Source organism: Trichoderma gamsii, assembly GCF_001481775.2.
Source record: "Trichoderma gamsii strain T6085 chromosome Unknown Scaffold_53.2, whole genome shotgun sequence".
In the NCBI taxonomy this organism is placed as follows: Eukaryota; Fungi; Ascomycota; class Sordariomycetes; order Hypocreales; family Hypocreaceae; genus Trichoderma; species Trichoderma gamsii.
The window spans coordinates 148,822-163,714 of record NW_020171390.1 but is presented as its reverse complement, the minus strand read 5'-3'; the positions used below and the strand labels follow the sequence as shown (position 1 = coordinate 163,714).

The 14,893-nt window shown below is 52.6% G+C and overlaps 6 protein-coding genes across 6 annotated transcripts; 3 read left to right on the top strand and 3 right to left on the bottom strand.

Moving 5' to 3' along the window:
* Positions 1–147: 147 nt before the first annotated feature.
* Positions 148–2,089, bottom strand: TGAM01_v209946 (hypothetical protein; the record flags this gene model as incomplete). Its single annotated transcript, XM_018808418.1, has 3 exons — positions 148–983; positions 1,046–1,432; positions 1,495–2,089. 3 exons carry the CDS (start codon positions 2,087–2,089, stop codon positions 148–150), a joined length of 1,818 nt encoding a protein of 605 aa, XP_018658336.1.
* Positions 2,090–2,993: 904 nt separating this feature from the next.
* On the top strand, positions 2,994–4,101 carry TGAM01_v209945 (negative regulator of the PHO system; the record flags this gene model as incomplete). The annotated part of the gene is made up of 2 exons (XM_018808419.1): positions 2,994–3,062; positions 3,184–4,101. 2 exons carry the CDS (start codon positions 2,994–2,996, stop codon positions 4,099–4,101), a joined length of 987 nt encoding a protein of 328 aa, XP_018658337.1.
* Positions 4,102–4,475: 374 nt separating this feature from the next.
* Positions 4,476–5,570, bottom strand: TGAM01_v209944 (hypothetical protein; the record flags this gene model as incomplete). The annotated part of the gene is made up of 2 exons (XM_018808420.1): positions 4,476–5,295; positions 5,353–5,570. The coding sequence occupies 2 exons, from the start codon at positions 5,568–5,570 to the stop codon at positions 4,476–4,478; spliced, it is 1,038 nt and encodes a 345-aa protein (XP_018658338.1).
* A 576-nt stretch (positions 5,571–6,146) lies between these two features.
* Positions 6,147–7,403, top strand: TGAM01_v209943 (hypothetical protein; the record flags this gene model as incomplete). The annotated part of the gene is made up of 3 exons (XM_018808421.1): positions 6,147–6,156; positions 6,265–6,818; positions 6,873–7,403. The coding sequence occupies 3 exons, from the start codon at positions 6,147–6,149 to the stop codon at positions 7,401–7,403; spliced, it is 1,095 nt and encodes a 364-aa protein (XP_018658339.1).
* A 1,206-nt stretch (positions 7,404–8,609) lies between these two features.
* On the bottom strand, positions 8,610–12,298 carry TGAM01_v209942 (hypothetical protein; the record flags this gene model as incomplete). Its single annotated transcript, XM_024550675.1, has 8 exons — positions 8,610–9,013; positions 9,080–9,256; positions 9,342–9,998; positions 10,076–10,143; positions 10,370–10,424; positions 10,855–10,903; positions 10,965–12,064; positions 12,145–12,298. The coding sequence occupies 8 exons, from the start codon at positions 12,296–12,298 to the stop codon at positions 8,610–8,612; spliced, it is 2,664 nt and encodes an 887-aa protein (XP_024404586.1).
* A 1,670-nt stretch (positions 12,299–13,968) lies between these two features.
* On the top strand, positions 13,969–14,884 carry TGAM01_v209941 (hypothetical protein; the record flags this gene model as incomplete). The annotated part of the gene is made up of 3 exons (XM_018808424.1): positions 13,969–14,122; positions 14,176–14,667; positions 14,724–14,884. 3 exons carry the CDS (start codon positions 13,969–13,971, stop codon positions 14,882–14,884), a joined length of 807 nt encoding a protein of 268 aa, XP_018658342.1.
* Between the last annotated feature and the right edge of the window lie 9 nt (positions 14,885–14,893).

The window sequence follows — 14,893 nt, the reverse complement described above, 5'->3', positions numbered from 1 at the left end:
GTCTCCAAAAGAAACCGCGACACTCGAATGGGTCTGGACGTAAAATGGGTTAAACCAAAAACAAGACAAATGACAAAGAAAGGGAAGAAAAATGAGAAGAATTTTTGGTTGCTCTCGCCGACCGTATCATCATACAAGTCATTCATTTCAACATTTCGACGCCAAACCATCCGGGCGAGCAAGCCATGATGTGACAAACCCGACAACACCAATGCTGCTGACAAGCTCAAGCGTTAGCCTGCTGTTACACTTGATCTGGCCGGCTAGCCCCAGAAGCCCGAGTGGATCCTGGTGATGGGGCACTACTTCATCGCGCTTTGACTTTTTGCTTCTCTGGCGCCTCAGTTTCTGGTTGACCCTTGCCAGCGGCATGTTGTTCATCGTCATGCCAGGCCCGAGCATCGGCACCGGCAGCTCTCCAAGGCGCTCTGCTTCAAGGCTCTGCCGCAAGCTCTCTGCCCAGCTCGCCATCTCCAGCGGCCGGTCGTACTGTTCCGGCGAGTATGAACGTCCCCATAGAGAAGGGGAGTACGAGTATAGGCTCATGGGCTGCCGACAGATGAGGGCTGTCTGCGCCGAGGAGGTGATTGCCGTCTGCCTCCGCCATCGGACGCATTTGAGGGAGGCGGCATGCCGTAGTCTTGCGCTTCCATCGTGCGACATGAGCTGCTCCACAAGCCTACTGAGATCGGTAGACACGAGTGGGCGCACATATTCCGAGTTCATGAGTACACTGGCGTCCATTACGTCGTCGTCAGAATCAGATATACTTGAGACGGCATAAATGTCAGAGGTTTCGGAAGACACTCCAGGAGCACGGAACGAGAAGTACTCCACGTCCTTTTCACGCAGATCGTCATCGATATATTGCTTGCAGGCCATGGCCTGGTCATTGTTGATTTCATCGGCACGGGCTAGCAGTGGGATGACGTTGGTTGTGTTCTGCAGCAGCCTGATTGTTTCTACGTCTGAGGGCTCAGGTCCTGTAGCGTGGTCAGATTCAGGTGGTCTCGAGCAATCATGACGAATAGAAAAGGAGCAATACCTGTGTGAGGCAACATGTACAAAACTGCATCTACAATAGGCTCAGTCCCGCTGCTCAAGAGGTTCCAGAGGTCACCATCACTGATAGGCCGGTTTAATAGGGGGAGAAGTTGCGATTCAACGTAACGGACTGCTGGGTGGGTGGCTTGAGACGTCTGCGGCGGACAGTCTACAAAGCAGAGGTTACGGTCAAGCATCTCGTCCATGGCCGAGCTTCTTCGTCTCGATGTAGTAGACTGATCCAGCTCTGCTTTCCACCACGGGTAAGGGCGGGTGCTCGCATACACTTCTGATACCTCCCCTTTATTGTGATTCGATACAGGGTCAACATGAACAATATGCTCGCTAGACTGTGCAATGGCTGTGATTAGAGTTGACTTTCCAATACCTTTGCGATATTCCAGTTAGCAGACATATTCCGGCGTGGACCGCCGAGGCGGGGAAACATACCATCTGGACCCGTCACCAGTACCTTGAGCTTCCCCAGCGATTTCCCCGTGGTTGAAAAGGGTCGCCTCCGCGGAACCGTCAAGCTGGGCATAATAAGCTGAGGCGTATGGCTTCCCGCGAGATCCCCCATCGTATGCGAATAGAGACCGATGTCGCCGTGGTGAGGACTGATGAGACTTAGAGACGAGCTGATTCGGCTGGCGGACATGGAGTGGACCGGCGAACTCAGTGGCGAAGAAGCCGAGCTGATGACAGACTCGGGGCCTGTAGTTCCCAGATTCACCGGCGTCATGGGCCGCGAGAGATCGTGCGGAGTCTCGCCGCCGGGCTGAGATGACAGGGACGGTGAAGGCCATGATATGGAGGTTGATGCCGACATGTTGGATCGGTGGCCACTCCTGCCGGCCCGCTGGTTGGCTTCATAGTCGCTCTTGTAGGGGAATCGCTGCGTGTGGAAGCTCATCTCGCCCAGGTCACTGATCGAATCCTCCGTGCCGACCATGTACGTCATGGCAGGAATCGTCGCATTTGGCGTCAAGCTGTCTGGTCGCCCACGATGGGCTGATGCGCTGCCGCTCGCCGGAACCGGTCGCATGGTGGACGCTGGATGCTGGCCGCTGGCGATGGACCTGTTCGCTGCGTGGATATCGGAGACAGCAGGAGGTGCGGCCTGGAGAGGGGGACTTTAGATCTCGACGCCCAGCACCGTGAATACTTATCACAGCAGCAAGCGACTTTGAGGACGGCTGACGTGTGATTTAGCCTTTGGGGAGCTCTTCGTCGGTGTTTTAACGCGACAGTGCAGCTTCGAGCAGAGGTATGGAGTACCGTCTCACCGAGTACTTAGCATGTACCCGGGTAAAATGCTGTGGTGGAGATTCGCGACGCCGGCGAGCGGGGAACGACATGCGGCTACCTTCCGCGTCGTACTCCGTACTTGTCATTTGTTGGGAGCACCGCTTGCCATCGCTCTCAAGCCGCCTGTCACTGCTGTCACTACTGCTGTCGCGTCACTGCTGCTAGATGCTACAGGGACCTCTAGTAAGGCAGCTGTAGTGCACTACAAGGTCCAGTCTTCTACTCTCTCATGTAAATGATGCCAGCTGCAAGAAACCTCTTGCCCCAAGTCTCATACGGTAAACCCGAGTCCGCCAGTAACACGACGTGCACAAGTACTGATGACACCATAAAAGCTCCGTATCTCTGCATGATGCATCTGAGGTCTGCCAGCTCGCACCCCGTATAAGGAATACCTCCTTTAGGCTCGCTGGAATGAATGCAGGCACCGCACTCGACATAGACTCGCCGTTATCTAAGTGCATATCGCAGATCCACTGTAGCGGGGCAGCCTGGTCCCGTCTCTGTCTATTCCCTTTTAGTGCTGCCAGCTCGCCAGCCTCTTTGGGGGACCAACACAAAGGCTGCTCGCCCGTTGTATTGACTCATCTGCATACAAGCAGACAAGCTGTTCGGTAGCAGCAGGAAACACCCCCGTCAATATGGACGGCAAAAGACACCCAAGTTCGTTCCAGCAGCTGGAGAAGCTCGGAGAGGGCACATATGCGACTGTGAGTTGTTCTTGGTCCTCTTCCGCTTTCCTTCACCACCGAATCGCTTCCCGAGCGCCGTCCTACGATTGAAAGCAATGAACCTTGGCTAATCTCCATTCTTATGCGTTCATGCTGCTAGGTGTTCAAAGGCAGGAATCGCCAGACTGGCGAGCTTGTTGCGTTGAAGGAGATCCATCTCGACTCCGAAGAGGGAACGCCATCAACCGCTATCCGAGAAATCTCTCTCATGAAGGAGCTCAAACACGAGAATATCGTTGGACTTCACGATGTTATCCACACCGAGAACAAATTGATGCTCGTCTTCGAGTACATGGATGGCGATCTGAAGAGATACATGGATACCCACGGCGAACGCGGCGCGCTGAAGCCCACTACGATCAAATCTTTCATGTACCAGCTCCTCAAGGGAATCGACTTTTGCCATCAGAATCGGGTGCTGCACCGAGATCTCAAGCCGCAAAACTTGCTCATTAATAGCAAGGGGTGTTTGAAGCTGGGTGATTTTGGTCTTGCTCGTGCCTTTGGCATCCCCGTCAACACCTTCTCCAACGAAGTCGTCACCCTGTGGTACCGTGCGCCGGATGTGTTGCTCGGCAGTAGGACATATAACACGAGCATCGACATCTGGTCAGCTGGATGCATCATGGCTGAAATGTACACGGGAAGACCGTTATTCCCCGGTACGACAAACGAGGACCAGATTGTCAGGATATTCCGCATCATGGGCACTCCCACGGAGCGTACGTGGCCTGGAATCACGCAGCTGCCAGAGTACAAGCCCACGTTCCACATGTACGCTACTCAAGATTTGCGGAGCATTCTTCACGCCATTGATCCCACCGGCATCGATTTGATTCAACGCATGCTCCAGGTTCGGCCGGAGCTTCGCATCAGCGCTCACGATGCTCTGCAGCACCCGTGGTTCAACGACATTGTCCTTCAACAGCAGCAGCAACAGCAGCAAGCTGCTCTCCAGGCGCAGGCGCGGAGCTTCCAGCAGGCGGTGCCGTCCCAGGGCTTCGACAACAATTATTAGCAACAATAGATGGCTGCGCGCCCTGCGCGGCTGGATACCAGCAGGCATCACACACGGCCGAACTTGGCCATTCCGTTCTGATTTGGATCGTTTCGTTGCCTCTTTTCTGGCTGGCGTTGAATACAGCATGTTTATCTATACATTTGAAAAATGATGGCTTGTGCTGTACCCAGAAGACGGAATGATATAGCACACTCAGGCTACACTGGATGATAATACCAATAGCGGAAGCATCAGCAAAAATTAGAGCGAGGCGGGGCAAAATATTTCATCTTTATAATAAGAAGTAAGATATTTTGAACTTAAGCTCCCTGACAGAAGCGACGAGTTTTTTTTCTTTTGAGTTTTTACCACTTTATTTGTAGCGCTTGGATTCAGTGCCTATTGACAAGACTACCATCTACGGGGCTCTTGAATTTACGTTTGTTTGGCTCCTTGGACCACGTATCCGCGAGGGCAGCCGTTTCGTCCTCGTCGAGAGCGAAGCCCATGCTCAGCCTGAGCTTCTGAATTTCATCACGAACCGCCTTTGCAACATCGATCCTGAGCTGCACCGCCTCGGGATCATGTTTGAGGAGATCCGGATCGCCGCTTTTCTCAACCAATCGCTTCCAGGCTGTGCGATAGTGGCCAAACAGACTTTCCGAATCGGCTGGTTTTCCAATCATTACCCGTATTCGCTGGCCAATACGCGGCAAGAAACGTGGGAACCCTCTATCCTCGGGCATGATGTCCTGCGTGCCGTGAATGAACATGGGGACGAACTCGGGGGCCGGTTCGCTTTCGAGAATTAGACGGGACACGCCCCATTTGAAATAGCGCAGGGTGTTTTCGGGATTCTGGTGACAGCAGGCCTCGGGGAAGATGTGGACCCAGGCGTGGCGGTTGGCTGCGTATATGGAGGGGGAGACGAAGGAGTCTGAGCCGTTTGTAGAGAAGGTCATGTCGGATGGTTTGATGACGGACGAGGGGCTGGAGAGAAGCTTGATTGCTTGGGCTATCGTGGGCTGGTATAGGCCTCCTTGCGGCGAGTGCCACAGTCGATGCGTCGGCAGCACCTGGCCATAGCTGAAGAAGGTAGAAAAGAAGCGGTTTTTGAAGCAGATGTCGTGGGCACCAAGACCCCATCGCAGGTTCTCGACGTCGACGGCGTAGCGCAGCGGGAGAATCCCCCATATTAACGGGTCATCGAGTCTAAGCAGTCAGCGGATTGTTAAAGGGGCAATTGTAATTCACACTGAGACGCCATACACGGAGACGTGGTTGCAAACAGTCAAGAGGCCGCGATCGCGCTGGCCGTTTCTGCGCCGGTCTAGCACGCCCAGCAGGTTGTCCAGGCCGGTGACCTCGACCTTGTTGAAGCAGTAGAGAAAGGCCCGCGATGCAGCCCCAACGCTGCCCATTACCGCCACCGAAGCAAGCCGCGAGGGCCAGCCCGGCCGTGACGTGGGAGTTGGGGACGACGACATCTCCAGCTAGAAAGTGATGCTGCTGCTGCTGCTGCTTCGACCTTTAGCCCGGGATCCAAGTTTCCATGACGGGCCATTGTTGGCGTGTAGCACCTTATGGAGCTTTTTTTTTTTCCTGGTCGTCCCTAATTTTTTTCTTTGGTTGAGGCTTTGCCCCGCTACCGGCCTGGGCTGGAGTTATTTCGGCAGCGGCCGTGCGCTTCTGGCCTATCCAGTGCCCTGTTTGTCCACTAAAGGCGCCGTGTCCAGGGGTCTGCTGCCAGCGCTGGAATAGCGCCCAATGCCTCACGCACAGGCACTTCGTAGGGAGCGTGATTGGGGCATTGGCTGGGCGACAGCAGCAGAAGCTGGACGGTGCCTTGGCAGCAGAGGGCTGGCGCTAGTGAAGCCGCCAGACAATCTCCAATCTAGTCCCAGATGGGTAGTATCGCTACTTTCGCAGCATCTTGATTTCTCTAATACTTACAATTGCCTTTTTGCTCCAACGTCTGTAATATCCCCCTTTGACGGTGTTTCTCGATTTCATTTCTCTTGTTGTTCTAAATATATGCATCAAGAGTCTATCCAGTAGCTACAATGTCACATAGTAAGTCCATTCACTCTTACACTTTGGATGCCACAGCTACTAGAGCTTTTATGCCTTCAAATTCCACAGGATGCATCCGCAGCTGACCATGAACACGTCCGTCTCCAGGCAAAAGAAACACCACCCGCCCCGTCTTCACCTCGTACGAAAGAGATCAGGCCAAATCAAACTGGACCGCAACCTCCGCCCAACTCAATCGAGATTCCTTCCTGCCCTTTGGCTACTGCAGCCTCTGCCTCGAAAACGCCCGCGAACCGGTCTCATGTCCGCGAGGGGACATTTTCTGTCGCGAATGCGCCCTGGCGAACCTCCTGGCGCAGAAGAAGGAGCTCAAACGGGGGGAAAAGGCACGCCAAAATGCCGAGAAGGAAGCTGCCAGGATTCAGGCCATTGGTGATGAGGAAGAGCGGGAGCGAGCGATTCGCGACTTTGAGATGACGCAGGCTGGGTTGACGAATAATGCCGGCAAGAAAAGTTCCAATGCTACAACAATAGCTACAAGAACAGATACTGCTACGGCCACAGCTGCGATTGAAGATGGAAACGAAGGCGCCGTTATTCGCGCCGGGTCCAAGAGGAAATTTGCCCTTGATGCGGATGAGCTTGGCCGGATAGCAGAAGACGACAAGGCAAGGGCGAGAAGAGCCATTGAAGATGAAAAGGTACAGTAGACAAGTATAATGATTTTCATCTCAACGCTAACTTGATAAAAACAGGCCGCCAAGCCAACGCTTCCTTCATTCTGGACACCCTCACTCACACCAGACGTACGAAACAGCGACCTCCCGCCAGTCACAAAGAAAGCCAAAACAACGCCCACATGCCCGGCTTCCGCAGAACACAGTCCTCATTCTCTCTCTCTACAAAAACTATTGACAATACAGTTTAACGAAACAACAGACGACTCCACAAAAGAGACTCACAGAACCTGTCCCTCATGCCTCAAGACCCTCTCCAATGCCCTGAGCCCCGTCATGGCTGAGAAATGCGGCCACGTCCTGTGTTTAAGCTGTGTCAAGAAGTTTCTCCTTCCTCCAGGGAAACAGCAGGCCAAGGAGGAGGATGAGCCTCCCATTGCCTGCTTTGTCTGCAGCACACCCGTCGCCGTCACGACCAAACATGGTAAACACTCGAGCTCAAAGGATGCTCTGCCGACGGGGTTGGTCAAGTTGAAGTCGGAGGGGACAGGCTTCTCTGCTCGTGGATCGCGAACCGTTGAAAAGTCAAGCGTTGCTTTTCAATGCTAAACACCTTGACAAAGAAGCCCGAGATACAGCTAATTTTTGGCTTGAATTACATCATTCTGAGAAGCAATTGCTGAAAATGGCGAAAATTGCTTACTAGCTCTCTTTATAGCCACGCGAGCTTCTATAAACAATAGAGCTTGTAGTATCGTAGCTGGCGTCCATCGGATATTAAGAGCTCTCATCCAAGAAAATGTCTCGGTAAAGTCTATCCACAGAAAGGCCGAGAGGCGTCAGTGCACTTCGCCGTCCAGGAGCTGCAGCTATTTATAATGCCATGCGCTCGATAACGCACTCATTATGGCCTAGAACCACTGCATTCAAAGTCTTGGATGTCTTTATTTGCTGTTTATAAGACCTTTTGCTCGCGTTTCCATAGCTTCATTCACGGCGTATACACCAGGCATAGCATCACCTGATCAGCGAAGGAAATCGAAGAGACTGTTGCAAGGATAAGACTCATTGCTGGTTACTATCTATGTACTACCAACATTGATCATCGATATTGTTTCTCGCAGCTTTCGTGGCCATAAGCAAGGAACAATAATTAGTAGGTCAGGACCAGGATGCCCGATTTGGATGTAGTTGGCGGATCACTGCCTACATGAACAGTAGGATTATAATACTTTTTTCCTAAATACAATCATCAGATATGCTGGCCATCTTTATCAATTACAGCTACTGATTGCTGCCGGATAACATTCACTATATTTCATATGGTTTCAACAAGATGAAAACCTATTTATCATGTAGTGTATTCAGTCTAACACCATGCGATAATGCCGCAAATATCGAGTCCTTCTCTTCTGATACATCATGTGCATCGGGCCAATGGGAGAGTTAAAAGAAAGTAATCATCTAGCCAAAAGGTTGGTGTATACAGTAAAAGGTCTGCAAAACAAGAGACCGTGCCATATAAGAGGCTTGAGCTATGTTCCGATAATTGTGTCTGGATGAGAAATGCCAAAGAGAGAGAAAAAGAAACCGAAAAGAAACCCTCGGGATTGTCGTTACAGTCATAAAGAAAAGAACCTATCTCCTAGCCCGAAAACCAGTCCCTGAAATGGTATATTACCCAAAAGGAGAAAAAACAAATAGCGTAGAGAAAAGAAGTATCGAAAAAAGAAAAGACGCCTCACTCCTTAACAATGCTCATGTGCTGTTTAAAAATGGCAAATGGAAAAGAGAAGAATAAAGACATCATCTTTATTATCCACGGCTTGCCACCGAGGCCTGCCTCTGTGGTGGCGCAGGCATGCCAAAACTAGCTTGCCTCGCTGATCCCGGGATGGAGATGGTTTCCAAGTCTTCGCCAGGAGCGTCTTCATTCTCCACCAAGGCAGATTGGCTCCCCGGCATTCTCTGTGCGCCAAAGCCTGTAACCTTGAAAATGTTTGTGCGGCCTCCATTAGTGGCCATTTGAAGCTGCTCATGAAGTCTTGCCAGCTGGTACTGACGCCTGATGGGGTTGAAGACGGGCTGTGGGATCAGGGGCTGGGGGTTCCAGTGAGCCAAAGCATTCATGACGGCGCCGGTTTCCTCGTCAGAGTCCACCGGGCCGTTGTTGGCGTCATCTTCATCCTCAAGAGGTGCGTTTGCATCCAATGCGGCTTCTGTAATACCAGTGCTTGATTAGTCTCTGCGCGCAGCCGGGCAAGATTCATGGTTGAGAGGCATACTCTGCTGCTTAGCTTGATTCTTCTTCTGGTAGGCGGCCAGAAGCATGTCATAAGGTAGGGATCTACCTGCGACGGCACGCTTTGCTCCCATGGAGTGGCTTTTGCAAGTCAATGAACGGGCACAAGGCTGTCCGTTGGGCAGAATAACACCACATTGTCGCTCCACATCAACAGGTCCTGCAACAAGAAAAGAGAAAAGGGGTTAGCAAAAGTCAAATCGAGAATGCCAGTGTAGCTTAAAAGTTGTCCCAGTTAAACCTACCCTTTGGTTTTGGAAGTTTGGCTTTTGGCTCATCCTTCTTCTTCTTGGATTTGGGCGCCTTCTCCGCCTCAGTATCTGCTTTGCGCTTCTTGCTGACTTTGTCATCGCCTGGCTTTTTGCTGGCAGCTTTTTTTCCGGCCTTCTTGTCATCTTCTTCACTATCTTCATCTTTGTCGTCATCATCGTTCTTTTTGGCTTCTTCTTCCCGCGCTGCCTCTTTAGCTCGCTCTCGCGCCTCGCGGGCCTCCTTCTTCCGCTGTGCCTTTTCCTTCTTCACCTTGAGGCACGCCGCAACGTGTGCCTTGGCGGCTGTCTTGAGTATGCTCTTTTTGCAGTGCTTGCATTGCTGCAGCTCAGGAGGGTCTTCCAGGGGCCGTCCGGTGGCAAAGGTCTCGCGTGCCGAGTCTTCTAGCTGGTTGACAACTGGACCGGGGGACACTGCAGCCGAAGTTGGGGGATTGCTGCCTTTCTTCTTGTCTTCTTGCGCTACGTCAGCATACCGACCTGGGCTTGGCTTGGGAGAAGGAATGCGTCTCCTACCCTCGACTATGCTGCCGTCCATCCAATTCCCCGGCTTGTTGTGCTTTGGCGCCGACTTCTTGAGCTTGATGTTTCCATTTTTGGAGTCTTTCTTGGATGCCACTTTGATGGTTTGATCTGCGCCGACAGGTATCAGATACATGGGTTAAGAATAACTGCCAAAAAGCCTATCTCCAACAGCCAGGGCTGCCCACCTTTGCGCGATTCTGCCTCCGGCGCCATGATGTAAGCGGCACTTTGACGGGTCGCTGCGAGCTCGGGACTTTTGGCAGGGTGTGCAGCTTTCGCTCACACAGCGATATAGGGAGATGGATGGATCGTAACGACTGGGATTGATAGATTTGATGATGGCAAGGCGTTGGGAATTGACAGTGACGCCGCAGCTGATCGCGAGGCTGATGTCCAAGGCACCCAATTTCACGTGTTGGGCGAGGCGGGAGATGTAAGAATAATATTCCGGCGATCCAGGAGTGCATGCAGGTACGTACTAGCTAGCATCTGGCGCTAGGCGGCTGACAGGCACAAGGAGCTTCAATGCTGGAACTATTGCCCATTGTTTCCATAACAATAGTATGGCAAGAAATAAAAGTATAATGAATTATTTATTTATACTATATACACTTAAATCAAAATATTCCTTTAACGTTATATTTCCAACACGAATGATACAGTAAGCAGCTACTCTGCAAGAACTATCAAGCTTTAGTGCTGCCAGCTCTCTCAGCTTCATTATGGAGCCCCCCGTGGGGAGCGACCCATAGACTCCTCCACAGGGCTGCGTGCATCCAACGCAGCATTATGCCCCCCGGCAGTGCTATTTAAGACGGCAAATCAGTAGGGTATATAACAATCTAGAAACGTTGACAGCGAAGAAAATACAAATGGGCCGTCCGATTATCTAAAAATATGAAATCTTCAACACGCGATTGTCAAAAAGAAAGCTTTCAATGCATTGGGACGTGGTAGTGTTCACGCCATGCTTTGTATATTCGATCTCGCATGGCCATGTGACCGAGAGTACGCTGTGAATCAAAGTCAGCTATGCTCGAGTCTAGGTCCAAAAAAAGATGGAAGGATACGCACCGGATGAAACGTCTTGCCGTAATATGTGGGCACATACCACATGGAATTCTGTGCTGCAACCTCTCCATCCGCCATCCGCAACATGGGGTCCCTATCGGCAGCCATGGCCATCATGCACAATGCCATTTCTCCCCAATCCCCAGACTTCTGCGCAGGCCCAATGCAATTTTGAGCATCAATCAGCGGAGAACCAGCAGGCAACAGGGTATCTTTAGGCCCAGGCCCAGGCTCCCCCAGTTGCGGTGGAGCGTTGTCCAAACCACCAACTAGAAAAAACCAAGTTTCGTTTCTCGCATAATCCGGCTCTACAACATTCGGTTCACAAAAGCGATGCCCCTCAAAGGCATCGTCGTAATCGACAAAGAGGACCCTCGGCTCCGCAAAGGCCGCGTTGATAGCATCGACAGATTTCCGGATCTTGGCGTTGACGGCAACAACCATGTCGTTCATGCGCTGTCGAAGCTCGCGCTTTAGCTTCGGGCCTCGCCACCACAGGCCAAAGGAGTAGTCGTCGCACTCGTCCGTGTCGGCGTTGAAGAAGCGGGCGTATCCGGTCACGGTGATGGTGAACCACGGCCTCTTCTCCCATCGCACGCGGTCGAGGATTTCCATGATGGCGAGGCGGTGACGGTCTTCAAACTGGGTGCTGGCCATCTGCTCGTCGGCTCGCTGGAGGGCGGCCTCGCAGGTGCCAGAATAGAAGCTGTAGAAGCGGAAGATGCAGCTGTTCATGATGTCGAAGAAGCCCAAGTCGTTGCCGCCAACGGATAGAAGCGCGAAATCGGCAGTATCGGTGGTGTTGAATTCGTCAATCTGGCTGTGCTCGGCGCCGGCAAGCATGTCGTCGACAGTGGAACCCGTGCATGAGAGGAACTGAAAGGTTGGCGCATGGTCGCCGTGGTCGCGGTTCAAGTCGCCCTGCACCAGCATCGGGTAGGCGTTGTAGCCGTGGCGACAGTCATCTTCGGTGCCGTTGGAGAGGCCTGTGCCGATGCCCGCGGAGTAGGAGTCTCCGAGCGCAATGAAGCCTGCTGGATGTTTGCCTGGCCGGCGCGGAAATGGCGGCGCATACGGAGCTTGGAGGTCAGACGTGGATGGAGCTGCAGCGATGGGTATTCTAGGTCAGCAATACTGAAAAATAAACTTGTCGCCGCATATGCACGCTCTGCCAAGATCTCACCTAGGCGATGCTTCCCCAAAGGGAGCTGTCCATTTCCGTTGTCTGGCTGATGCTGATATGGCTGCCAGCGATCGCCGTGGACAACCAAGCAGAAGCTGTGGAGGGGCGCCAGCAGCAAGAGCAGCCAGGTTGCAAGATCCGGATGCCGCCGCATGCTTTCAAAACTAAGAGAAGAAGAGTTCAGGCCACAGCATCAGCGAGAACGGCATTTGGCGATGATGGTTAAAAGCTCTGAGCGAGCCATGCAAGGAAGACGATTTGTTGACTCTCGCCTCGCCTCAGCGTTGGGGAGCCGGGGTGCGCCACGCGTTGGGGCCAGCAGGCAGCAGACGAAGGATGAGATGGAGGAGCTTGAAAGAGCCCTCTATGGGCTGCGTGTGTCGATGCCTGGCTGCTCATACATATATGCTGATATATATATATATATGTATGTATATCCAAGCTCAGCCTGCCACACCTTGCAGGTCAGCGCCTGAAGGCATCCCGACTTACAGACAGAAACCAGCTCGTGTCTCTGCCATGTGCTGCAGCGGCGAGCTCCTACTTGCTGCAGCGAGCCGCGTCGCGCTCCCATAGGCCTGGCCGCTGCACTAAAGCGGTGGCTACAGCTGGGTGTTGTAGGGGCCTAGTAAGCTGATAACACCTTAAAAGCATACAGAGGGTCTGGCCATGTGCTCACGAGACGACGACATGAGCGCATTTTGGGTGTCAAAAGAGCTGATGCGGCTGGCTTTATGTGTGTTTTAGCTTGACAGCTTTTCTATCCTTGTCTCAACTGCATTGTAAAGCAGCATTTTGGGCGAGTAAGAAGCATCAAACAGTCGTCAGTCAGTTGTGTACTAAAAGTGGCAGACACAATAAGACTGCACGTCAAAGACAGAATCTGGGGCTGAATCAGTGTCTTATCAGACTATACGGTAGTAGTCAAGTCTCTAAACCCCTAACCTGTAAATTACATTTCCATCTGCTCGACCATCATCGCTAATCTGCACAAGCTCACGACGCAGAACCTACTGATCCCCTGTTTCGTCCACCGTGTCCCTGACATCCAGCACGACGCAAGTATGCACTGCTCAAATCTCAAGTCCCAGAATAGCAACATGCACATCCACAGAACCCATCGCGACTCCATCGGCGCTTGCGCAATCGCATCCACTCCCTTCTCATGCGCTGCTCCCAAACAAAGGATGGATCCGACGTCATTCACGTGCTCCCGCATCCGACACGCGTAAAACAAGGCCTTAATCCAAGACCCCACCCAGATGATCTCGATATCGACCAGCCTTTGCGTCATCGCCTTGTTCCGGCTCAACCTGAGCTATGCACCACCTTCTTCCACCACAGAACGCAGCAATTAATCAATCAAACAAACAAACAAGATCCCGTCCACAGAACCTGGCCAAACCCTCAGCTGGACTGTGCAACCCCAGCTTTGCTCTCCCCCCCTCCTTAGCACAAATCCGTAGATGTAGACATTAGTGGTGTCATCGCCGTCATCAGTGTCCAGACCCCAGGCCAACCAGCGAGAATCCCGGAAAGGCTGCCAATCCCCTTCCCGCTCCATCTTTTAAGCTTGTCTTGCACCTCCCGAATGCTACGTACCCAGAGGAGCTTGGATTTTCGGGGTCGACGTCAGAGGCTCATAATGAGGCGGTGCTTTTCTTAAAAAGGCCTCTCTGGTCCCCCCTTTCGACCGCCAGCTCGAATTGACTTCCTCTTATCCTATCTATTTGCTCTCTATCTCTATCTCTATCTCTATAATTGTGAAACAAAATAGTCAATTACTATTCCTCCTGCTACATTTTTGACCGTCTAGTTGTAGCAATGGCATCTGTCCTAGAAACCGTCAACAACCTCGCCTCGTCTGCCGCAAAGGCCGTCTGGGGCGAAAGCAACGACGCCGAAACCCACAAAGAGCCCATCTCAGGCGCCACCGGCGACGTCTCCAAGGGCGAGCCATACGACGCCGGCAACTTGGGTACGTCTTTATAAACCATACGTCTCCAGCAATACGTAGCTAACGCAGATCAGATCCCCAAGCCCAGAGCGAGGTTGAATCCACTCTCAAAGGCGAAGAAGCAGCGCCCTCAGACCTCACCGACGACCAGCACTACACCCTCTCATCCACTAAAAAGGACACGGGCGTTCTCTCCGCCGCCGCCACCTCCGCCGCCAACGAGGGCGTAAACGAGCCCCGAAGCACTCCCACAACCGGCACCGTCAACCCCGAGGAGGGCAAGCCTCTCGACGAACTCACCGGCAAAGGCCCCCGCCCAGTCGAGGAGTTGGCAAAGGAAAACGGCGGCAATGCTGCTGCTGTTGCCGCTATCCCTACCGAAATCGATGCTTCAAATGCAGTCCCTGCGGTTGCGCCAGAGGAAAAGAAGCCTGAGCTCGCAGGCAACGAGCAGAAGAGCAACAAACACGAGGCTACTAGGGATGAATACGTCAAGTCTTCCGGCCTCGCAGCCGACGGAGGCGATTTCGATGTTACCAAACCCGGTGCCGGCCTAGAAGCTGATCGTAAGTCTCCTCCACAATGGGCACAAGATGCACCATGTAACTGACCCTTTCTTCAGGCTTAATGGAACAAAAAGGCGTCAAAATCGACGACGCCGACCCCAAAGACAAAATCAGCACCAGCGGCAGCAGCAACGGCGGCCGCAAGAGCTCCGACTCAAGCCGCAAGGATAAGCCCAAGCTGAAAGAGCGAATCAAGAACAAGCTGCACATGCACTAATCAAATTAA